Genomic DNA, 24,585 nt, shown 5'->3' on the forward strand with positions numbered 1-24,585 from the left:
AAAAAAACAAAAAAAAAAACTGGTTTGACCCGTTCAACCATTGAGCTCTGAGGATAAACGATTCAACTCAAAACTTATTCAGACCAAATGTGACCTATTCAACTATTGTGCTCAAGGATAAAAAGGATTACGAACGCTGTCTCGGGAGACCAGACAGCAACAGGAAAATCTAAGCGAGGTTTATGCATGTTAACGGTTTTTGAGCATCTACCTTAATAGCTCTCCTAGGTTGTAGCTTGTTGCTTAAATTTAGTTACACTTGACAACTTCAAATGATCATAGCAAGCTATAAGATATACAATTAACTATCACCGTCATAGTTCAAAATGAGGAATTAGCCTTCCGGGGCTGAAAAGAAGGGGTTCCAAGGGGATTTTATGCCAACGCTGGTTCACCATATAAGAAACACAAATCAGGAATTTACCTTGTCGACTCTGGCTTCTCTGCTGACATGGTCCATTCACTATCCTCGACTAAGTACCATTGTGAGTATAGTTTTGGTATACAGATCCAACCATGGGGCCCATTGAATCAAAATCGAATCCAGGCCTGGGTCCTTGCACATCAGGATTCATGTTATATGCATCACCTCCATGAGCTAAAACCTGACTCTCATTGGTCCAATCAGAGCGAATAGGGTGTCCTGATCCTCTCATGAAGCCCATTGTATTAGCACGGAATCCAGTACTAGATCCTTCAACCTCAGGAATCCCATCAGTATCATGATGTATGTTATATGTGTGGCCTCCCTGAGCTACAATCTCTTGCTGCTTAGTCCAGTCAGGGCAGAGAGAGTGTTCTGATCTACTCATGAAGCCAACTGCATCAGGATTCCACATCTCAGGATTCATGTGACATGGATCCCCTCCATGAGCTAAAACCTGATTCTCATCAGTCCAATCAGAGTGGATAGGATATCCTGATCCGAACATGAAGTCCAATGTATTGTCATGGAATCCAGGGCTAGGTCCTTGCACCTCAGGATGTATTTTATATCTATGGCCTCCCTGCAGAGCTAGAACCTGTTGCTGCTTTGTCCATTCAGGGCCAAGAGGGTGTTCTGGTCTATTCATGTTGCCAACTGCATCAGCATTGAATCCAGGCCTGGGCCCTCGTACCTCAGGATCCATGTTACATGTATGTCCATGTCTATGAGCAATAATGCGATGCTTCTGAGTCCACTTAGGGTGGCTCCAAAGATAAAGCGGTGGTGGCTTCAAGTTCCATTGGTCCATTTGCTTATCATTCACATCGATGGACCCAGGTAGATAAAAGGACTTCAAAGGAAGATTTTTTTATTGTTTTAGCTGCAAAGCACATCATTTCATATAATATAAATTACGCGAATTGCTCCAACTGTGGTCATACCTTGCCTGAGAGCTCTTTCTTATCCTCCCATATCAGATCATATCCCAATCCTCTCTCATCCAACCTGGTCAATATGAAATGAGAAGATATACACTAGTCATGATAAACAGAAAAGGGCGAACCTGATGGCCAGGGCTTCTGCACAGGCAAGTCCTGAGGCAACTACCTAAGCAGCCTTTACCACAGCAAGTTATGTTGAGAGGCTGTCTTGATGCGTTTTACCTCAGGCTACAACTTTAGTCCACTGACCATTGTCAATGACAAGAGACACCTTATATGGATGTGAGAACATACCTTCTTGTTTCCTTTGGAACAATGAGAATGAGGAGCTTCGGCTTGAACTTGAGAGCCTTGACAATAAACTTGTTTGCCAGGGTCGCTTTGAACCCAAAAGGAGGATTAAGCCCCATGATCTACTCAAAATGTCAAATAGTAATAAAAAAAGAACCTACTAAGTTCTTTTTGGCAATACATAACCTAACTGTACATGCACTGCTTCTGTCAACGATAACTAGCTCAGTCAAAAAGTTTCTTACCAACTTAGACCCTGTAGGTAGATCTGCTGGGCTCACTGTAAACCAATCTCTTCTTTCAAAACAAAAATCATTCTGGGAAGAAATAAATTTGCATCATAGAAATTACCACAAAATTACAAACACACATTCTTTAATCACAGCAAACATGCAAAGACAACTGTATTTTTTCAAGCGTTCTACATGGACACAGTAAAGTTGGTGAGAAACCATGATTTTTATTTGGGAAGAAATACAGACTAAACAACCCAAAGATTTTTACTCAGTATTCAAATATTGCAAACGAAAACACATCCAATGCCACGTCAAAAGCCAATGGAATATTGACAACAACTTATTATTAAAATCATGATTGGTTCAGAGGACCCTAATCATGATTGGTTCTCAACCAATCATGGGAACCAAAGGCAATTCGCTGTATAAAATGTTGATGGCAATAAGAGATTAAATTAACAAAGAGAGAAAAAAAAACAGAGAAATTGAGAAATTCAAAGAAAGGCAAAAACTATCTCTGTTGAGAAGTAATTAGTTAAACTCTTCAATTCATGAACTAGATTTTACGTCATTTTTGACAGCGCACCCTCCCCGAGGCGTGGAACCCCCAAATGGTGACTTGAAGGTTTAGTAGCAGGAATATAACAACAAAAATGAATCAGCTACCTACTTTGATCTACTACCAGCCAGTAGCCATAATTGCAGCAATGTAGATGGGAAGCTTCACAAGATCAGAACGGAGCAGCGCCAAAACCAAACCCTGGCATTGAATCCAAGGTACCAACCCAAGGCTAAGGAAAATTCAGATTTCTTAGATCCCAACCAAGTAGGGATGGGGTCCAGCTTAAAGCAGACTACGTTGGATTTTGGTTGCATTTGAAACAGGGAGTGCATTTCTGAGAACTGTAAAACCATTGACATGAACAACATATTTTGCCTCATGGCATTAATCCTTGGAGCACAAATTTTGTGGACATAGTTTTGACACCAATTTGACTTTTACCAAGGTTGATGACACTTTAAAATTTGTTAAAAAAGTCAATCTCCTAGGCATTATCTGAAGAACATAGAACATCAGAAAAAAAGCCGAAAAGACACATGAACCCAGACTTCCGTTACATTTTAATTCAATGTATCACGAAGAGGCAATAAAAATATTATATGCATTTCATTGTGGTTCCTCTTTCAAAGATACATCCACAATGTATCAGTCATGTACATCATTGGATGAAAAGAATTATAGCTCATAGACTATAGACTAATCAAAAAGTTAAGTGTCCCAGCTGAAATAACCATAACATTAAAATTTTCTCAGATACTCCAGATTAACCATCAATAGCTGATCTCCAGAGGAGATCGGGATACAACTTGGGCTTGTTCATGACAAGTCAGGTTCATTTTGAAATTTCTTAGGACAAGCACTGGGTTCAAATCCTATTTTAGTCTAGGCTTCTGTAGTATATTTTATATCTAAAATGATGCAACCCCAAAGGATGGGGCCAATAACCAGGATCTAGTAAAGGAAATCGGCAGGCATTTAGGGTTTCTAGACCCTGCAGTTGGTGTTTTAGGGGTTGAAGAGGGGTCCTAGGGCTTGTAGACAGAGGGTGGATTAGGTGCGGCTCGGGTTTTCAAACTTAGGGTTGAAGTAAAATAAATCTGAACCTATTCATCTTCAAATTCAGATTCAATTTCTAGGGTTTACAAGTGTTAAATTTACGGTTTCAGATTTTAGGGTTTCTAGAGGTAGTTTAGACAGAGGGTGGATTAGGTGCAACTAGGGTTTTCAAACTTAGGGTTGAAGGAAAATAAATCTGAACCTATTCATCTTCAAATTCAGATTCAATTTCTAGGGTTTATAAGTGTTAAATTTATGGTTTCAGATTTTAGGGTTTCTAGAGGAAGTTAGAGTTGCTACTAGGGATCGAGAGCAAGGGGGAGGGAGGGGAAGATAATCCTAAGAGAGGAGGTATTTTGGTGGAATAAATTCGGAGATCTAGAAACTAACGTTTTGGGGAAAGAAATGGGATTTCAGGTTCTAGATTTTTTTTTTTTTTTTTTGGGGGGGGGGGGGGGTGATTAGGGCAGGGGTAGGAGTTGAGTGCTAGATGGGGGAAAGGGGTTATGGTCCTAGAGGGAGAAGGGGATGGGAGAAATAAGAGGATCAGGGTCTTGGGGAAAGAAAGGGATGACCACAGGCTTGGGGAGGGGGAAATAGAGGAGTTGGGGGGGGGGGGGGGGTTGTGATCACTTAGTGGTTGTAGGGATAGGGGTATGAAAGCTTTGCTGAAGAACACCACACAAGGCTACCGCAAAGTTTTGGAAACCCACAAACTCTCCACTTGATATCTCTCTCTCAATCTATTTTATTAATCATCAAACCTTATATTGTCTGCATTTTTTCGAAAACGAAATGAAATTCCAATTATTTCAGAAGTGTCAAATTTCGACCGAAATTTTTGGAGTTTTCGACCATTTCGGAGGTTTCGACTGAATTTTCGACAATTTCAACTTGTTTTTCCTCAGTTTTTGTTGATTACTAACCCATTTTCACCTAATTTCCACAACCCCTTTGCCTTCAAACACCTCTTTTGCTCATTTTTTGCCTCCAAACACCTCCTAAGCCACAAAAACTACAAAGGAAACTCCGGCAACAATAGAATGTGAAGCATGAGCCATACCCAACAATTCCAAACTTCCCCTTTTTTTATTTTTGATTTGTTCATGCCTTAAATGATCTTGTATTGCCTTGAAATTAATATATGTTTAGCCTAGGACTATGATCTACAATTGTGTTTTGTTAAACTTATCTTTATATTATTTGCTACCATTTTTTTATTTTCTAAATTTAATAATTATTTTCTAAAATTATGTATTTTTATTTTATGTATATATGATATATAGGCTTCAACTTAATATATGTGAGACACCATCACTTGATCTAGTCGGTCATTTTATTTTGTTGACTTGTTATATATGTAACCATTCTACCAAACAATTCATGTATGCTAATGATTTTATACCTGTATGCAATACAATTTGCATTTGTCGGAACCAGTCAATTGTTAGTATACTTGAATGATAAATTTTCAATGGTTTTTTTTTTAAGCAAAATATTAGTTCCATTGTTTTTATTAGCTTGAAATAGGTAGTATGCAAAAGTTGGCACTAGGATCACGAGATTATGCCGTGTGGAGGAGAGAGAGGGTTAGAGGTGATTGGAGGACTATAAATAGAGGGGAAAGTGTAAGGAATGGGTATAAAATATTTTATGAGAGAGGTTTTGGGCAGCCTATGACTGAGGGACAACATGTTCTATGGGGGTGACTGACACTATTGTAACCAGTCTATCTTTCATTTGTGTTTGTTCTCCATTATTACAGTAATCAAATATTAATAATTTTTGTGTTCAATTCGCGGATTCTTATTAACTGCTATCAGAGCGCATTTCGATCCACGGGAAGAGATGGAGATTGGAGACTGGATTGTCCACATTTTCCGGTGAAGGGGATGCACAGGAGTGGATTGCTGAAGTAATATGCTTTTGTTGGACACACCAGATTGAGTATGAACACCTACTGGGATTGGCTCTCCAACACCTGAAGGGAGACACATTGGATTGCATTTGCCAGAAAAGTTGGCCAGAATTTAATTGGTCAAGCTTCAAGGAGGCCCTCTGATTAGAATTTTGTGAAGGGAAGACAGACAGGAGGGGCACTAAACTTTTAAAACCAGAAGAGATTGTAGAACAAGAAGAGTTGATCAGAGGGTATGCTGTGATATCTGCTTCTATCCATCCCAGACAGAAGCCAGGTCAGATAGTCCAATTTAGAGGAGATCAACCCAGGGTTTCACTGGAAAATGGGAAGGCTCTGTCAAGACCTCCACAACTGCCAATGTGAAACAGTGCTAAAGCAGAACCCTTGACTATGAAAACTGTTGACAAGTCCAAATTCAGCCAAGAAGTAGCACCTTCAACAATTGCTGGTAATTAGGGTCAGTTCCTAATTGTTTCAGGTAGTTTGTTATGCAACTCCGTGTGCTCATAGACATTTAATAACAACAGAAACTAGCCCTTCTAATTATAATCCTGTAAGAGTAAAGATTTTAAGTTTTCTAGTCCACAAATTTTAGTAAAACAATTAATCTTTGCTTGAATCCTCTCCCGATTTCTGTGCTCTTTTATGGTGTTTTCAGTTAGGAAAACCTAGTTGTTTGTCTGCTTCTACATAAGACAGGACCCATATGCTATAGAATAGAAGGCAGGATCATGTTGCCGACAAATAATTTGGGACCAGGCTTTTTATATTAATTGAATCAAAGTGTTCATATTTCGGGTATCTTCTACTATCTCTGAGCTGCTAAAAAATACAAATACATAATAACAAAAATAAAGAACCAGATAACTTCATCAGTGAAGTTGCATCAACATTGCAGCTTAGGATGTCATTACGGATCCATAGCTCAAACCTCCCAAAGAAAAATAATTTTATGCACTTGAATGCAGAGTTATTATCCTTCCAGTATCCTAAAGGACTACTTCTCAAACTAACAAATTACCAAGTAACAATACTAGATCAACAGACTTAAGCAACTGTGCTCAACAAGCTCAGAGGTAAAAAGAAATGGTAAACTTTACCTTAGGTGGTATAATATCATAGTTTTGGAAAGAGCAAATTTTCCCAGAGGCTTCAAGCTTATCTCTCATTAAGCAACTAAAATCATTAGCACCACAACAAAAATCAACAACCTGTTTAAAAGAGACCAATCATACTCAGAATTCTGAAAGTTAGATGGAAACAATGACAAAATGATAACAAAGAATATGACATCAAATTAATATCAACTAAATTACTGTAACAATAAAAGTAATATAAACCAACAATCAGTTCCCTAGCACACTAACAATTAGGGGTTTGAAAAAAATGGGAAAACTGTCATTTCTAGTAATGATTCTCTGTAGAATGAATTGAAGAAAACTGGTATATGCTTAATACTGATTAACAGAATTGGTGATGAGGCTAGACAAGCAAAGTGAGAATAAGTTCTTACCGTGTCACCACCTTCTACATACCAATGAAGCTTATCAACAATCTGCTAAGAAGAAAAGTGTCACTAAGACCCCTCGGTTCCACACTAAGCTGATCATTCAAATACAATAAAGAAAAAATAGGAAGAGAAAATACAAAACCATGATATCAATTACAGTATGAAAAGAATAACAGCTGGAATATCTATGCAATAACACCTTAAACTAGGAATAAAACAGAAAATTAAAAAATCATAAAAGCCCTAAAACCAGTGGGGAAAAAATGATTATGCGGAATTCTTTGGGAATGAACACCATAAAACTGTAGTAACCAAGTTGACCAAAAATCATGTACTGAATAAATGGAAAACTGTGGTCAACTTTTTTTTTTTTTAATTCCAAATAGAATATACTCTCTGCACCTGCTTAAGCTTGTCCAATTTTGTGAAATGACGACCAAATGATGTATAGCGCCTACCATGGAGAAAAGGAGCAATGTATGTGTTGAGCATCGCCTACAGCAACATGAACAAACAACCAGCAGAACGTGCTGCATTCATCATGTTTAAGAAAGCAATAGCTATCACTAAATGATTCCAAGAAAGCAAATAACAAGATTACTACAGGGACTTGGCACAAGAATCCAACTACAGGTAGCTGGATTGAGTAAACATACCAGAACAGAGGCGGTTGAGTAATATATATATATATATATATATATATATAAAAAAGGGCGCCAGTGGGGCCCCCCCTGTGGGGGGGCGGGGAAGGGACCAGGCAGCCTACCCCGCTTTTGCAAAGAGGCTGAGAACCCGCGCCTCCAGCGCCTGGAGAGCTCCCCTGCGCCGGCCGCCCTCATATATATATATATATATATATATATATATATATATATATATATATATATATATGTGCCAATTTTATGCTACCTGTAAGTATCTACTTCTCCAGGAAATTTCTATTAATTATCCGAGAAATCTACCAAAAGGTCAGATTGAACATTGAAGCCTAAAATGGATACTCCATTAATTCTATTTCCACTTGTAAGTTGTAACTTTCAGCAGTTCTCTTCCCAAAAAAACAATGTGAACAGTAAAATACTAACAAAATCTGAGATCACCAAAGACAGATGAGAAAAAAGGACGAATGAGGAATAACCCCTCTATCATAAGCAGCATTTTATACAGATTACTAAAGTTACTCTTAGTTACACCCTACTAAGAGTATGTTAATAATTATGCTGTGTAAGAAAACATGACCAAGTGAACCCTGGAGGTACACTTGAGTGATGTACACATTAGTTGTAGTCTATAGATACTTTTTACCCCTTCCCCTTTTAGCTTGGTTGACAACCAATCCCGTCACTAGGATGTTTTCTAGTTTCGAGGGCAATATTCAGTTTCTATTTCTATATACCCAGTTTAGGAAAGTTTTCCTAGACCGTATTTGGTTGCTTTGAGATAAGAATATTGTGGGTGAGTGGGAGCTTCACTTGTGAAATCTCCCCTTCCTCATTCTCCTCTCCATCTTCTCTCTCATTCCTCTCTTCTTGTCTCTTCGATTCTGGTTTTCTAAACTATGTTACAGTCATATGGTATCAAAGCCTTAATCTGATTACTGGGTTGCTATTTTTCTCTAGCAAATTTGAGAGTCCTACGTAGTTTTTGGTGCTGTTTTCTCTACTTACTAGTTACCACTGTTCATATTTCGATTTTGACCAAAATTTCGCCGCTGGCTAGAATACCAAGACGAAACTGCCTGTGCGAACAATTTGAGCCAAAACACAGTTTGTCTTGGTCAAATTGAACCAACTTACTGCTATCGACCAGATGGTCCATCCTTTAACTTAAATTTCCCGGTTTCCACGAGATCTTATTTGCAATTTGGATCATCCTAGGATGAGTTTTGACAGAGTTCTTGTCTGAATGTGTCTTAAGTCTAGTTGGAGTCCAAGTTTGAGTCACCTTCTTATGTTGAGTCCTAATGTGATAACACACATGTCAGGCTATAAATAAAGCCTCTCTAGCTTGTAAAACAGTAAAAGACAGGTTTGATGAATAGTAAATCTGAGACTAAAGGTGCAGGGAGTGGAGTCATGGGTTTTCCCTAGGAGGGAAGGCTTGTGGTTGCTTTGTGTTTACGAATCCTGCAGATTTGAACGTTCTTAAGCCCCCATCTTCTTCTACAAGTACAAGAAGCCCCACCCAGCTCTACCCTCTCCCCTCTTTTTCTCTCACTCGCAGCACTCTTCCCCCTTCTCCTTTGGCTGTGACAGCACCCTTCCCCATCCCCCAAACCCTAGATCATCTCCAAACCCAGCACCGCCCTCCCCTTTCCCCAACCCTAAGCAACCTTTCCTTCACCCCACACCCCGATTCCTTTAGTCCCCTTCCATTCTCAGTTCTAATCGCTTCATTCCCAGCCCCTCTTTAAAGTTTCTTCTTCTTTTTCTCCTTGTCTTCTTGCTTCTTGTGGCAGCTTGGCACTTTCATTCTTAACTCTCACACCCTACATCCAAACCCGAATCCACTTTAGTATAGTCTTCCCTTCCCCTACTCTCGACCCTAAAACACCTCTAGACCCTAGAAATGCCCCCCCCCAAAAAAAAAAAAAACATAAAACCTAGCTTTTCCCTAGACCTAGACTGGAAAATCAGTTCTAATATCTAACTCCAGCATGGTTCAGACTTGAATTCCATTAAACCCTAAACTCTAAGCTATACCGTCTAATACATCATGGGGTGCAAATCTAACTTTGAAGATGGAACTATCAACTATTGCCCTCCGATCTTGGAATTCCTCCACTTTCGGCAACATCTCATCCCGAGTTTCCTCTTGTCATGCGAACCTCTCTAGGACCCAGACTCTCCTCCAAGATGACCCTCTTAGCTCGTCTCTGATGGAGGAAGAAAAATCCCTCTCTCTCAACCTTGCTTCCCAAGAAGAATACTGCTTACTTTCATCGATCCCTCAAAGTTTGTCTCAATTTCAACTCCTTTCCTTGTCTTCTTACTAGTACTAGCTCCTGGATCTACGACCCTCCTAGTATTAAGACTGAAGTTGTCTCCTATTTCTCTAGGATCCTCTCTCCCTCCTCCCTCCCCTCTAGGCCCTCCCTTCCCCTTCTCACTTTAAATAAATTCATTGATCCCTCTTTCCTTGATTCCCTTCACTCTATCCCCTCATCGGAGGAAATCATCTCTGCCATCCACTCCCATAAATCTAATCGTGCCCCTGGCCCTGATGGATTTAGTATGGGCTTCTTCCTAGCTGCCTAGAACTACATTGAGAACAATCTTGTTCATGCCATCCGTAGCTTCTTTCTCAATCCCTCTCAGCTTACCTCCATTAGCCAAACTTTCATTTGCCTCATCCCCAAAAGCCTGGAGCTTCCTCTATTTCTGACTTCCACCCCATCTCCCTTTGTAATCTTCTCTACACATTCATCTTCAAAATCCTTGCCAATCAGATCAAGCTCGTCGTCTTGCCTTCTCTTGTGAGCCCAAATCAATCAGCCTTTATTTCTGGCCGTAGTATCTCTGACAATATTCTCCTCTATGTGAAAATTGTTAAGGGTTTTAATAATTCTTTGCACTCCCTGACCGCTTTCCTTAAGGTTGACCTTCATAAAGCCTTAGATTCTATCCACTGGAATTTTATTAGTGAAGTTCTCTCCTCTATGGGATTCCCCCCTTCCTTTGTCCGTTGGATTGAGATTTGCATCTCTTCTCCCCATTTCTCCACTATCACTAATGGCTCTCCCACTGGCTATTTTCCTTCTCGAGTGGGAATACATCAAGGATGCCCGCTCTCCCCCTATATTTTCACCCTTGTTTTGGAAGTCTTATCCCGTCTCCTCCAATCCAAAACTGATCAGCTTCTCATTGCTCCCATCCCCAACTGTAAAGCTCTCAACCTCACCCACCTTGCTTTTGCTAATGATCTCATAATCTTCTCGAAAGCTGACCATACCTCTATCTCTAACATTCTCTCCACTCTCTCTTTCTTTGAATCCCTATTTGGCCTTAAGGTCAACTTAGAGAAATCCACTATCTTTCTCTCAAGCATCTCTGATTCTTCCCGAGCTTCCCTCTTGCAGCTCTCAGGTTTTAAACTTGGCTCCTTTCCTGTGACCTACCTAGGCCTCCCCCTCATCCCTAATAGGCTCACCCGTCATCATTGTTTCGCTATGCTTGACCACATTTGGAAAAAACTTCAACTTTGGAAAGACAAGCTCCTCTCCTTTGCGGGTCGTGTGGTCCTTATTCGCTCTATTCTCCAATCTTCCTATCTCTATTGGTGTGGTATCTTGCCTCTTCCCAAATCCACCATCCTCTCTATGGAATCCCTCTTCTCTACTTTTCTTTGGAAGGGCCAAGAAACCTCTCGTTTTCTCCGCCCTATTAGTTGGTCCCCCATTTGCCGCCCTAAATCTGAAGGAGGGCTCAGGACTCAGTAGGATTTATGATGTGAACTTGGCTTGTCTCCTCAAGCTCATTTGGAAAATTGCCTCCAAGCATGATTCCATTTGGGTCTCCTAGATCCACTCATACCTCCTCAAATCGGATTCCTACTGGACTGTCCCAACCCTTTCCACCTTGTCTTGGATTTGGAAAAAGCTCTATCTCTGCAACCGCGTGCTCTTTCTGCTATCTCTAATCAAATCTCTTCTGGATCCTCCACTTCTTTTTGGCTTGATCCTTAGCATCCGATGGATATTTTGTTCTCCTTTATTGGTCCCTGAGCTGTTTATGACTCCCGCATTCCCAAAACTATCCTTCTCTCCTCTTTCATCTCTAAGGACACTTGGTCCCCCTCCCCCCATCCTAGTCTCACACAAGTTTGGAACTCCCTCCTTCCCCTCTCATCTGCTAACTCAAACACCCCTATTTGGTCTCCGTCCCATACCAATTACCAATACCTTCACCACCTCCTCCGCTTGGAACCTCCTCAGATCCACCTCCCCCTGTCCCTTGGCCCCCTCTAGTTTGGTTTAAAGGCCACACCCCCCGCCACTCCCTCACCCTTTGGAGACTCCTCAACCTAGCCCTCCCCACCCAGTCTTTCCTTATCAGTTGCCATATCCTTGCCAATCCAAATTGTACCCTCTGTTGGAATGGTGTTGAAGATCTCGGCCACCTTTTTTCTCCTTGTCCCCTCTCTAGATCTATCTAGAGTTTAGCCCTTGCTTCTATTTGGCCTAGATCAAGACGTGCTTATGGTTTTGCTAGAGATTGAAACTGGATCCTAAGAACTTTCTCTGGCTCCTCGACTTGTGACCAAGTAGGGAAACTAGTCTTTGCTGCTACTGTCCATCACTTGTGGTGGGAACGCAACATGAGAAGATGGTCCTCCAAATCTAGATCCCGAAGCTTGATAATGCCATCTATTTTGATGTTTTCACTAGGCTCTCTACTTTTCTCCACCCCTCTATTTCTGACTCTCCAAGGAATAGGTTGATTGTTAGTTCTTGGAGTCTTAGATCCACACTTCAGTCATCCACTTGATTGTTTGCTTTGCCCCCCCCCCCCTCCTTTCTCTCCGCTCTTTGTATTCCTCTTTGATTCGGGTTCTTTAATATAATTTTTTATTCATCCAAAAAAAAAATTTATTGGCATGCTTAGTCCAAGACGTGATCAATTAGACGGGATATCCAAATTCGGAAACTCATTACTTTACACGGCTAAAACATGAGGTATCATCTAGGAGATGCAGTCTTCTCCATATGGTATAACACCATTTTTACAAATTGGCCTCATCAGCACGAGTTAAAGGCTCTACCTCTCAATAGAACAAAATGATGTCTAGCTATCGAGACAATTGAAGTTTCTTGAGCAGCAACAGACACTTGAGAAAAAGACTACCTAATGTGAAATAAATTTGACATTGATGACTCATTTGGACAGATGGAACATAAAGGAGGTGTTGCCCACATCAGGGCTCTTTCTTGGGTCCAAGGTGATAACATGATTTTTTGGCACTCCATGAGTTTATGCTTGATCAATATCCAACAATTTGCTTATTACACGTGGGTTTTCTCATATAAGGCCCAGAGTATTTGTTGTGTCTTACCTGAATTCTTGTTCCTGGCGAAGATTGACCCGCACTGACATATTTTGGTGGGCTATCTGATGACTTGATTTGTGAGATCTATGATAGAAGCAAAGGACTTACGAAGGTCGACCATTTTCCTGATTAAACACTATAAATATATATCCTCTATTCTCCTACAGAGTTGTGAGATTTGAGATTTTTGTCTTAGGATTTTGGGCTAGAGTTCCGTAACGCCATTTTTGGCAATTGATTAAGAGATCTCAACTATAATCTTATTCCTACATAGTGAAAGTCCCTTCCTCACCCACAAGCAGAGCACACCAAATTGGTGTGAACCACGTTAAATCTCTGTCTTCCTTCAATGTGGTCTCTGTTTTATGTTCGTGATTTCTTGGTGTTCATTCTAACAGTATCATATTTCATTTATACGATTTTTCGGTTGCATAAAGCTTTTATAATATAAATTGATCATTGTTATAATACATATAGGCATTACTGCACGCTTAGGGTGCCTTGTTGCTCAAGTACCCTTCTGATTTGGGTTGCCTTGACAACTATGAAACAATTGAAAGTTAGCGAATACCTTCCACTTAATTAGCTGGCCAATAATCTGTGGGCCACAAACAGCTTTTGCATCTTCAATACTGCCACCCTTTTCTAATGTCTCTACACCATGTTGAACAGCCTGCAACAGATAGAATACTATAAATCCACAATAAGAGAGTATTTAGTAATACTTGTAGTTCCCACTAGAAATAAGAATGATGTACCCGAACCAAAGCCTCCACCCTTCCCTGTGTAATTAACTTGCAAGCGTCATAGCTTGAGGTGTAAGTAGAAGTTAGACATTTAAGCTTTCCCCTGATTATACTGGGTGTTACAGAGGCTGTTGCTTGTAGTTTTATGGCCATAATTCTGCATTAAAACACATATATTCAGAATATAAAAAGGACACCGACATCATAAGCATTAAAAAGTAAGGAAGAGGGACCGGAACACTGCTCATGGGCAGGCACCAATATGGGGTGCAGGATGAAGCATGGGGTTATTTCAAATGGGGGAAGAGATATACATACAGGAAGCACTAGCTTGCTGTAGGCAGGCAGTGTACCCGGCTTTTTCCAACTATAAGATCTAAGCACCGTTTCTTGCGGATTTCCGTTAAGGAAAAAGAAGATTACTGTCAAATCATGATCAAAGCAAGTAGCTTTACCTTTTTTTCATGTCATCATCAACTAATGGCATTGAGCTACTGGATCTGGGACTTGGTTTTCCAAGTTCACAAAAGCTTACTCCTTGCATCTTTCCCTTAATTTCTTTTGACTGCTTCTTTGGCAATAAATTTAACTTAGAAGTACTGTAATTTCTGATTACAGGCTCAGTAGTAAAATGATCCCCAAGTAAACCCCTTGGTAATTCTTGCTGCATTTGCTTTGCTGATTCTGACTTCCTCTTCAACAATAAATTTGACTGCTTTTCTCTTGAGATACTGCTTTGAACATCTGAAATTTTTTTGCCAACACTCACTGGGACTGTTGGGACACACTTATTTTTTTCTCCCAAGGACATTATTCGAGAGGCATCAGCTACTTCAGTTTTCTTCAAGCAATCAATCCATCGTCCATAAGATAATTTCTCACCCTCTTTGACAAATCCTTTATTTAAGGCAGAGTAGACATTACCAACATGTTTTCGTTTCATTCCAGAAATTCTTCCTTCTGCCGGGACCTCAAAAGCCACATTTCCTTCCACTGCCACAACTTTCCCTTTACTTAAATGAAAGTTTTGTGAACATTTTCTATCCCTTTCTTCAGAGTGAGGAAATAAAAGGTGGTTTCTATTTGGAGTAAGAATGTCATGCTGGATTTCATGCTTCCTAGTCAAGACAGTTGCAAGTAAGCAATCAAAAGTTCCGGAGGGGGTAAAAAAGGCTATATAGACCTACATATGGAAGTTAATACTTACAAACAGTATATCAGAATGCGATATGGAAGCAGATCTTCCCAAGCCCTTTGCATGATGTTTTCTTCCTCCATAGCTTCAAAAGATATTTCCCTGACAAAATGCTGGGATCAGGAACACGGGGAGAAACCAAAATTTGAGAAGAAAAATGACTTCCAAAGGAGAGAAGGGGAAAGAGTTGACTTCTGGTTTTATTTCAGGTCCAATAAATGTCAGAGTGGAGTGCTTGGCTGACAAAATAGGTTACCAAATGCTTTCTTCTCAATAATTTTCAGAATTGACTGATGGTCACTGGTATATCAGTGATGATGCTATAGGTTGAAGCCTTATAAATCGTTGGGAACCTAATCATTGTCTTATAAACCACTGCTTTTGTTAATTTTCATTGTAAAACATAGGAATACAACCAACGGACGTAGAGCTTGCTAACAAAGAAAAGCTGAAAAAGAATAATAGAAAAGATAATAGGAAAGTCCATAGAAGGCAAGCACCCAAAAACAAAGGGTTTTCCAGTTTGATGTTTTTGCAATGTGGATTCTTGACGTGAAGATCGATCCCTGTGGAAAAGAAGAATTTTTCACCTTTTTTTTTTTTTTTTTTTTTTTTGGGGGGGGGGGGAATTGTACTGCAAGTGAATTACAAGCTATTTTCCAGAATGAAGAGAACCAGTCAGAACATCACATGCTGTCAAGAAACCCACCCCTTGAACTTCCATTACATCTAATCCAGTTAATTGTATTGTAGTGTCACTGTCCATGGTACCATAGCAATTACAGAGCTGGGGCGTTTCTATTAGCTCATTAATGATATTTCATCTTTTGCAACCATTAAGGTCATTTTACTAATTATCTTTCAATCTCTTTCTTTAATGTTAATGAAACCTAGCCACATGGTCGCCTTCTTTTTGGCATGTAAGTTATGGTGCAACTAGGATTTTAAAGTACTTCTTAGGGCATTTGTTTAAATGCTTTTATTTACAATGGCTGCAATTTAAGATTTAAATAGATCCATAATGAGTAAATGAATTCAGTATTTTAAACTAGTATTCTAATATGTGGAACTTCTTAGTGTTGGAGACAAAAAAGTTTTGGTCCAGTAGTTTATTCAGAGTTGTCTACTTAATGCTAACCTAATCCATATTATTGATTAAACCCCATGTGTTACTTGGTGGTTGTATACCTTTTTCAGACAGACCATACCAGATTATACAGTTGAGCTGAGCTTTTCTCTCCCACCCTTTTTACTTTTCACTTGTAATTTTCACAGTAGCATAAGGCCAGCATCTCTTCAATCCATTTTCTTCTTTTCCACTGTCTCATATGTAACTTAATATCAATTTTGTGCTTTTTTCTTGATGTGAACTATATCCAGGACCACCTTATGAGGGCCCAAGGGGGTGTACCAGCATCTTGCAGCCCTACCAGTAACCCAGGCAATTAGTCCAAGTATAGAGGTATTTTGGAAATTTTACTATTTTTCAGTTAAGTCCACTTAGGTTTTCATAAGGTCCAGCATGTATATGGGACCTTAGATCTACGTTTATCTTTGAAATCGAGTCATTACTTGCTGAGTTATTGAAGAGTCCCTTTTTTTTTGGGGGGGGCGATGATTAAATAATTCTTAGTTGCTTGTTAGTTGAGGCCTCTTTCTCACTTTGTCAGGGCTTTGTCCCCTTGTGCTCTTGTATTTTCCTTGTTAAGTCAGGATTCCTAAGTTGTCCACTTCTTGCAGGGATTCCATATCTACTCTTAGATTCCAATTTGGATCCATCTAGAGTGAGATATGATAGAATCCTTGAATAAGTAAGAGTCTTTTGTCAGTAGGAGTTTAAATTAGAATTGGATTGCAGACAAGAATCCCAGTTAGTTTATTAAGTTGACTCCTGTTGTGTTTTCCTTTTTCAGGCTAGATAAGCCTTCATACTTTGTAGTCAGCAAGTTAAACTGATAAATGAAATTGCAATTGAGTGCTGAAGACATCCAGTAGCCGTGGTTTCCCTAGTGAAAGCCTGCTGCAGCTTCTAAAAGCGTGATATTTGCAGAAGGTTTTGAATTCCAGCAAGCTTTCTTCAACTCCAAGTAACTACCAGCTCCCTACCCTTCATCCAAACCCATTCCCCCTTCTTCTAGTCCACCCAAAAGCTTCCCCTACCTCCCAAACCTAGTTTTCTGCAATTCCAGCAACCTCCCCCATCGCGGACATCCCCCAACCCCTTTCCAAACCTGCAGCAGCTTCAGGATCCCTTCCACTTCTCTGTCAGTTAACCCCAGCCCTTCCCTAACCCTAAACCATGCTCACAGCCCCCACCCCCTTACCCTTTTCTTCTACGCTAACCTGCGCCAGTTAAATATTTTTCCAGAAATTTCAAAACCAGAAGATAAACTTAACCTAAAACCTTAGGATACCCTTACCCCTTACCTACCCCTAATAGGAACTAGAATCCCTTCCCTTACCCTACTTTCAACCAAAAAGACAAGACCATTCTTCCACTCGAGCTCTAGAATTTTCTGCAAATTAGACCTTCATTAGAAATCCTAATCCTAGAATTTTTCAATTTCTTAAATCTCTTCAACCTTTCACCCAAATCTTAAACCCTTTTAGAATTAGGTTTATTAAACCCTAAATGACACTCGACCTTAGCCCTAGCTTGATCCAAAACGCTATATTTCAAAATCCTAAGCTATAAAATTCAGTTCTGAAATTTCATTTATAGCAAGGTGTAAAGCTTGAAAACCTAAAACCTTAGACCCCTTAGCACTGCCAAAACTACCCTAGCCCTACCCTAAATCCACCCAAAACCCATCCACAGTATGTACTTTAAGCCCTAGAAGTCTGCTGGATTCTCAGGGAAGAGGATCCTAAAGTAAGTTTGGTTCTAGGGCAATATTCAAACAATTAAACCCTAGGATCTGGTTCACATCAGTTCTTCAGCCAAATTGTTTCTCCATGTTTAAATTTTTTTTGTTCTAATTAAATGGTATGCTACACCATGTCCCCTCCCAAATGCATAGGTTATTCCTAACCAAGCCATGAAAAGCATAATGGGTGTATAGAAGAAAAAGAAAAAAAGAAGAAGAAGTTGCTAACTCAGATACAGCCACTGAACTGATGCAACCAGAAACTAAATCGGTATCTGTTATATGAACAGTAAATAAGGGAACTACCAGCATAAACCCCATGTAAATACCCCCTTATCAAAAAGGAAAAAAAAGAAAGTAGACACCATGCAATTCTGTAGCACTGGTAAAGACCAATGCCATGGACCTCACTTTTCACTGAATTATTTTGGAGCAGGATCAATATTTATCCCATTCCTTTGGTATTAATGGAACAGGCAGGGAAAACAAGAAGCTGATCTGTTATGATCCGTAAGGACCAATACATATTGTAGTTGGCCCTCTCTCTATGAGAAAATGCGTCGATACTTGCTCATCATTTGAATAACCTATTCAAAAGAATATCCTTTCTTCATTCGGTCTCCTCTCCACGAACTTTGCAATCTATGGACAAATAACACTGAACGGCAATACTCTAAAGGCAATATATTCTTACATTTCTGTATCAAAGTGAAGTATAAGAATCAGCCCCCTTTTATTTCATTTAATGCCTATTAGTCTTACAAAAGTCCCTTTTCGTACTACTGGAGGAGAAGATGGAATTTGAGTTGACATATATTGCAAATTTTCTATAGGGTGTTGGACATACATCACAACTTGCTTGGCATATTTGTTCATATGGGAATTTACCAATTATCCCTTACCGGTTGAGATATCCTCTGTTTAGCCCAATAAAGCAATAAAGTTTATTGAACCACCAGAATTTGGAGCTTGAAGTAGAATTATAGAGTAAGTACAATTTTGAAGATCAATGTTAGTATTATAGAGCATATCCAGCTCATGCACCTTCCCTACTTCCCCCTTTTACTGATCCTAAAATCTATGCTTCTTACCTTTTATATTTCATTTTATGCTACAATGTCTGACACCTTATCCTTTCATGAAGAGGCTTTTCGCAGAGCAAAACCCATGATCACTTGGTCAAATAGAGCAATCTTATCCATAGAGTAACTTATGGTTGGATGAAGAAAATAAAATTTCAAGGCTCCATTCAGACTACCCAACTGTTAAGATTCGTTATTAGCCATGTAGGAAAATTGCCCCCCCCCCTCTCCACAACTTTGCTTGTTCAAAAGCGTTCGGCACTGGGTTCGCCATTTTTTTAGTTATGTACGTAATTAGGGAAACACTTTGCATGCGAGATTCATAAACTATGAGTTATCTGCATCACATTGTTTCGTTTCAATGTTTACAATATTTACTCTATTACCGACCTTACATTCTTCTTAAATTAGATGCACAACCAACAATCCCTAAAATAGTACCCCTTTGCTAAAATTCCCATGTCCATGAAAATCTAAATATCAAATATATCACAAGGCACTAAACCCCTATTTTCCTGTAAATCAAACTTTTTTTTCTACTCAAATTTCTCAAAAACAAAATACAGGGGGTAAATAAGATTTGAGGAGTACCTAGGCAAGCATTTCCTATGGTAAGCAGTTGGACAACGTCTACAAATTGCAAACTGCAGGTCATCCACCTCCTTATTTTCTACCTGTCCACAAATAATGCATTTATGAATAGGACATGTAAATGATTCACCCGCAGCAATCCGTCTCTGAAGCTCCTTCCCATGAGTTCTATCCTCCAAATGGAGCATTTCTACAACACAGGTGGGATGATAGAAATGGCCACAAGTTCCAGAAGAACATAGAAAGACCTGAAATATTTGACCACAGAACACTGAGATGCAGATATAATCATCAAATAAATAGAAGATACAATAGCAGATTAAGCATAGAACCAGAAACATGGCAAGAAATCCCACAAAATCTTTATTTTGAGAATCTCAACCCCCTCGAGACCAGATGGGAGTTCAAAACGAAATTATACCAAATTTATATCTCAAGTGTCTCAAAATTTTGGTCCTTCATTTAGATTTTAAAAATTCGACGAACTAGTGTAAAAAAAATCTTGAAAGTTGTGCAGAGACTCTAGTGCACAAGCCTTGGCAGCAATTTCCTTTTTACTTTACCTTCTATTTTGGTGCTGCCTTTCTATCTTTTGGTGAAGGAATCTTGGTACACAAAGCTTAGAAGAGTTAGAGTGGATATTTCTATTTTTCTATAAGTTACTATTTTCAGAACTAACTATTTTTAGAACGCTTTCTATTTTGGACAGATTTTAAAAGTTAGAAAATTAGCAAGTTCTGTCCTTAAGTTGTACTTTTTATTTCCTTTTTCTAGAGGACAGTTTTCTTGTCTCTCAAGTTGTATTTGCACCCTTTAAAGCTGTAAATAGAGAAACCCTGTGATTCTAGGTTCTTTAGCTAGAATTGCAAGGCATTGCTGCTGGTTCTTCACTTCTCTTCTCTTCTCTTCTCTTTCTTCTTCTTCTCTATTTTCTTTTCAAGTTCAGCTACTGATTTGATTGTTTAAAGCTTGTTTTCTAACATGGCATCAAAGCTTTTTTTAATCAAAACAGTGTTGTTCTTAGTGTTCTCTTTCAGTGCTCCTTTCTTTGGTGCACAGCCACCTACTGCTGCACTTAATCTACAATTAGATCAGATGATAATCTAAGCTGATCTTCTATACTTTTTAATCCCTTATATCCCAGAATTTGATAGATTTTTTTCCAACGTTATTTTTCTGCATTCTCCGAAATTTATTCCTCTGACTTTCTAGTCTAAAATTTCAGTTTCGATTCTACACTGCAGTTTTTTTTATCACTTATCTTCAAGTTCTGGGCTGCTGGATTGTGATCGTGTGACCTCCACTTCTACAAATTATGCCTTCAATTACTGGTGCTTCGATTACTAGCACTGTTGATTCCAAGGGATCACAAGCTGATCCAGTGAATGTTCAGATTACCTCCATTAAACTCAAAGGTAGTTAAAATTATTTGCTTTGGTCACAAACTGTTCGTGTTTACATGCTTGCAAAGAAAATTAGTAAGTTTTGTCCTTAAGTTGTATTCCTTTTTCTAGAGGACAGTTTTCTTGTCTCTTAAGTTGTATATGCACTCTTTAAAGCTATAAATAGAGACATCCTGCGATTCTAGGTTATTTAGCTAGAATCGCAAGACATTCCTGTTGGTTCTTCACTTCCTCTTTATTCTTCTTCTCTATTTTCTTTTCACGTTCAGCTACTGTTTAGATCGTTTAAAGCTTGTTTTTTAACAAAAACAAAACCAGGTCTCATTGAAATCTTAACCAAGATCTCGACATAGACCTCATTTTGTCTCTGGTTTTGATAGAAAACCCCTCAAGTACGGTTTTTGACCATTTTAAGCAAAATATACTTTCAAATCAAGGGGAAAACTCGAAAAACGCTGCAGACTCATGACTGCAGTGGCTTGAAGCTCCTAACATCAAGATTAAAGTGATTTCTTTAATTTGAGGTGCATTTTTCTGTAAACTACTATCTTAGAAAATGGATGTTCAAAAGTTGTTTCATAATGTAGAAATTAATATATGTTGAACACCAAGGGCCAATATATGAATTCAATGCATTAATTTTTTATAAATGTATTATTTTTTTATTTTTGTCTATACTCTAGAGGAATTTCTTTGGTTTTGTATTTCCTATGAATCAATTAATCAAAGTTGTATTTTGTATTGACCATTGATGCAGAAGGTGTGCATGTTTTATTTATATCTTATGCAGATTTTAGTGTAGGTTTAGCATTTTACTTTATTATAATTGAAACTAGTTACCATTTATGTCAATTTACATTTCAACCATGTTTATGTGTGAAAAATAAAAAAAAATTAAGTTTTGACTGCTGAGAGCCAAGTAAGAGTGTAAACCCCAGAAGAACATTATGAATTGTTTTTGGTCAAACTAACCATGGGTATATGTTTACAGGCCTTAAAAGTATGTTGTCCAAGAAGAACCAGACCAAAAAATGCATAAACCCACTGAAACCTGGCAGAAATTGTACGAGATTTCAGTTTCAGCCGAAATTTTGATATCTTGGTGGTATCGATCGAGATACCAAGACAAAACAAGATTTAAAACTATTACTTGAAATACCTATATTTGCTTCATTCATGGATAAAGCATGTGATAACAGTGAAATTGCTAGTCCAAAAGACACAAGTTTTATGCCAAATTATCATTTTGGAATAAAAGAGACATGACTATTTGGAGCATACAGGAAGAGAGTCCTGCAACAAAACATGTGCATAAAAAGGATAAATTCACTGGATGTCAATCATAAGAAAAAGTACCAGATTTCATCCTCTCTTTCTTTTCTTTTCTTTCTTTCTTCTTCTTCTTCTTCTTCTTCTTCTTCTTCTTCTTCTTCTTTTTTTTTTTTTTTTTTTTTTTTTTTTGATAAATTACATAAAACTCAATCAAATATAATAGAGAGTATCAAATCTGGAAGATATTTGCAAATTCATAAAATAGTGGGGAAAAAAAAAGTTCATGCAAATGGTCCCAAATTTTACACTTCAGGTGTTTTTTCACTAGTCTAATAGAACTCTTAACTATCAAAGACATATTTTCTTTGGGGAAAAAATAAATAAATAAACAAATATATACATATATATATAAGTATATATTTGTTTATTTATTTATTTATTTATTTATTTTTCAGTTCAGCTACGCAAATGGAAGTACAGGAAAGATTCCTGTTTTCTTTTCTTTTTTATGATTTGGTTACTTGCGTTTGTATTCCACTACAGCCTATTGTGCTCATTTCAGATGGGGAGTCCTTTAGCCTGAAGGGTTTGTCATTGCAGGAACTTTATGGATTAGGGGTAATAGAAATTTGTTTACTACGTACAACGTAATCTATTTATTTCCGCATGTCAAATGATTTCCACCTTTTTCGTATGTTTGCGACCATTTTAGGGCTGTTATGAGGCAAAACTATGCATTCCAAAGGGAATTCCTTCAATCTGAAACCCAGGATGCTCAACACCTTGATCCTGGTTCCAACAAAGTTCTCAGTTATTGTACTCTCAAATCTATGTCTCCTTACAGGCATAGGCTGTCTATTTATAGCCTTTAGTAATGACGCCAAACTGTACCAAAGATCCAATTAGAATTCAAATAGGATTTCTATGTCAAGTAGGACTTCTGCTTTTATTCTTAAGACTCCTTATCTAAACCCAGTCTGACTCACATAATAAGCTTAAAACAACTCCTAACAAACTCTTAATTACAATCATGCCCTAGTTGGGCTCAAGTAGGACTGTCAAAATTACCAAACTACCCCTGGAATTGATTGTGCTTCTTATACTGCTAGGCAGCAGGCCTAGGACTTCTTTCAGGCCTTGGGACTCTTATTGGGGTAGGTTTTGTGACTTACCTCACTATTTTATTGACTGACTAGAGCAATTCACCACAATTTATGCGCATAAGATTTCTTCTGTTTAATAGTTAATTTTTCTCCTGATATGGTTCAAACTCAACACAACTCCCATTGCAAGCTGATCACCCTTTGGATCTCACTGCTTTGAGATTAGCAGATTTACATATGCAACAAATACCAGTCTATCTTCAATCCTTGGAGTTGTAATGTATCATCGTAACCAAAGTAGAAGAGATACAAGCAGTATTTTTCAAATAAAAAGAAGTTAAGTTGAACAATGAATTCTGCCCAAATTCCCTACATTAAAGTGCATTTTACCCTCATGACATTGTTTTTGGCAATATGGTTGTCCAAGCCTTTGTCAGACTACTCCTGCAGGTCCATACTGACCCCACACCCGCACCAATGGTCATATCGAGGTAAAATGAGAACCGTTCAACTTTCCTCAAAAGCAATGAAGAGCACTAAAAACCCATGTGAGTGGCCCCAAGTGCACACAGAATCAAACTTAGGACCCACATGCTTCACAACTATTTATCTCAAAAAAATTGTACTGCTCAAGCAGTAATATACAACACAACCCTTTCCCTTTCCTCCACAAGAAAGGCAATGGGTCGATAAAACATAAATACCTCAGAAGCAGAAGATTTATCCGAAGAGCCCAACCTCCCACAAGCAAAGCATTGATGCTGCTTATATTTACAATTGTCACACAAAAAGATGGGCATTGCCTGCACATACAACAATAGAATACAAGAGCAAAACAGTATGAACCAAAATCTAACTATGCAAGCGGAAGGACAAGGAAGTATAAGAAATAACCAGCACACCTCTACTTCAGCATCAGAAAAATCTAAAGATTCACAGAATGATTCAGCACCTGAAGCTTTTGTTGGATGAAAAGACCTCATGCAAGGCCCTTCACAACTGTATTGAGAAGCAAAAGTAAATAGAAGTATTTGTAAATGGGGACATTTTGTTACTTATGTCAATGAAAATTTAGAATATTGTGAGTTCGTTGTTCCCTACATTGTATTCAGCATAAGATTATAAATAACATACCATAGAACTTCTCCGCCATTGTCACAGAAGGCACAAACATGGTCAAACAGGCCCATGTCTTCATCAATCTTAAATTCTGTCTCATCAAAATCAAGCAGAAGATCCTGCAACAACAACATTTTAATTGAGATAAAGAATGAGGATTCAACAAGAGAAGCAGTAATAAGAAAAAAATAAAGGAAACTTAAAAGCATGATGATAAA

General features: G+C 38.5%; 1 protein-coding gene across 1 annotated transcript; it reads right to left on the reverse strand.

Moving 5' to 3' along the window:
- Nucleotides 1-315: 315 nt before the first annotated feature.
- LOC149017370 (protein ENHANCED DOWNY MILDEW 2-like) lies at nucleotides 316-24,234 on the reverse strand. Its single transcript, XM_089154162.1, has 14 exons — nucleotides 24,151-24,234; nucleotides 23,953-24,051; nucleotides 19,471-19,718; nucleotides 14,943-15,032; nucleotides 14,191-14,853; nucleotides 13,748-13,892; nucleotides 13,561-13,662; nucleotides 7,347-7,439; nucleotides 6,948-6,989; nucleotides 6,535-6,645; nucleotides 1,905-1,976; nucleotides 1,663-1,781; nucleotides 1,369-1,432; nucleotides 316-1,277 (listed from the first exon to the last, which is right to left on the reverse strand). Exons 1-14 carry the CDS (start codon nucleotides 24,229-24,231, stop codon nucleotides 474-476), a joined length of 2,733 nt encoding a protein of 910 aa, XP_089010288.1. The 5' UTR covers nucleotides 24,232-24,234; the 3' UTR covers nucleotides 316-473.
- Nucleotides 24,235-24,585: the final 351 nt, after the last annotated feature.

This window comes from Hakea prostrata, chromosome 4, assembly GCF_041222555.1.
Source record: "Hakea prostrata isolate BN-2017 chromosome 4, UWA_Hpros_2, whole genome shotgun sequence".
NCBI classification, from domain to species: domain Eukaryota; kingdom Viridiplantae; phylum Streptophyta; class Magnoliopsida; order Proteales; family Proteaceae; genus Hakea; species Hakea prostrata.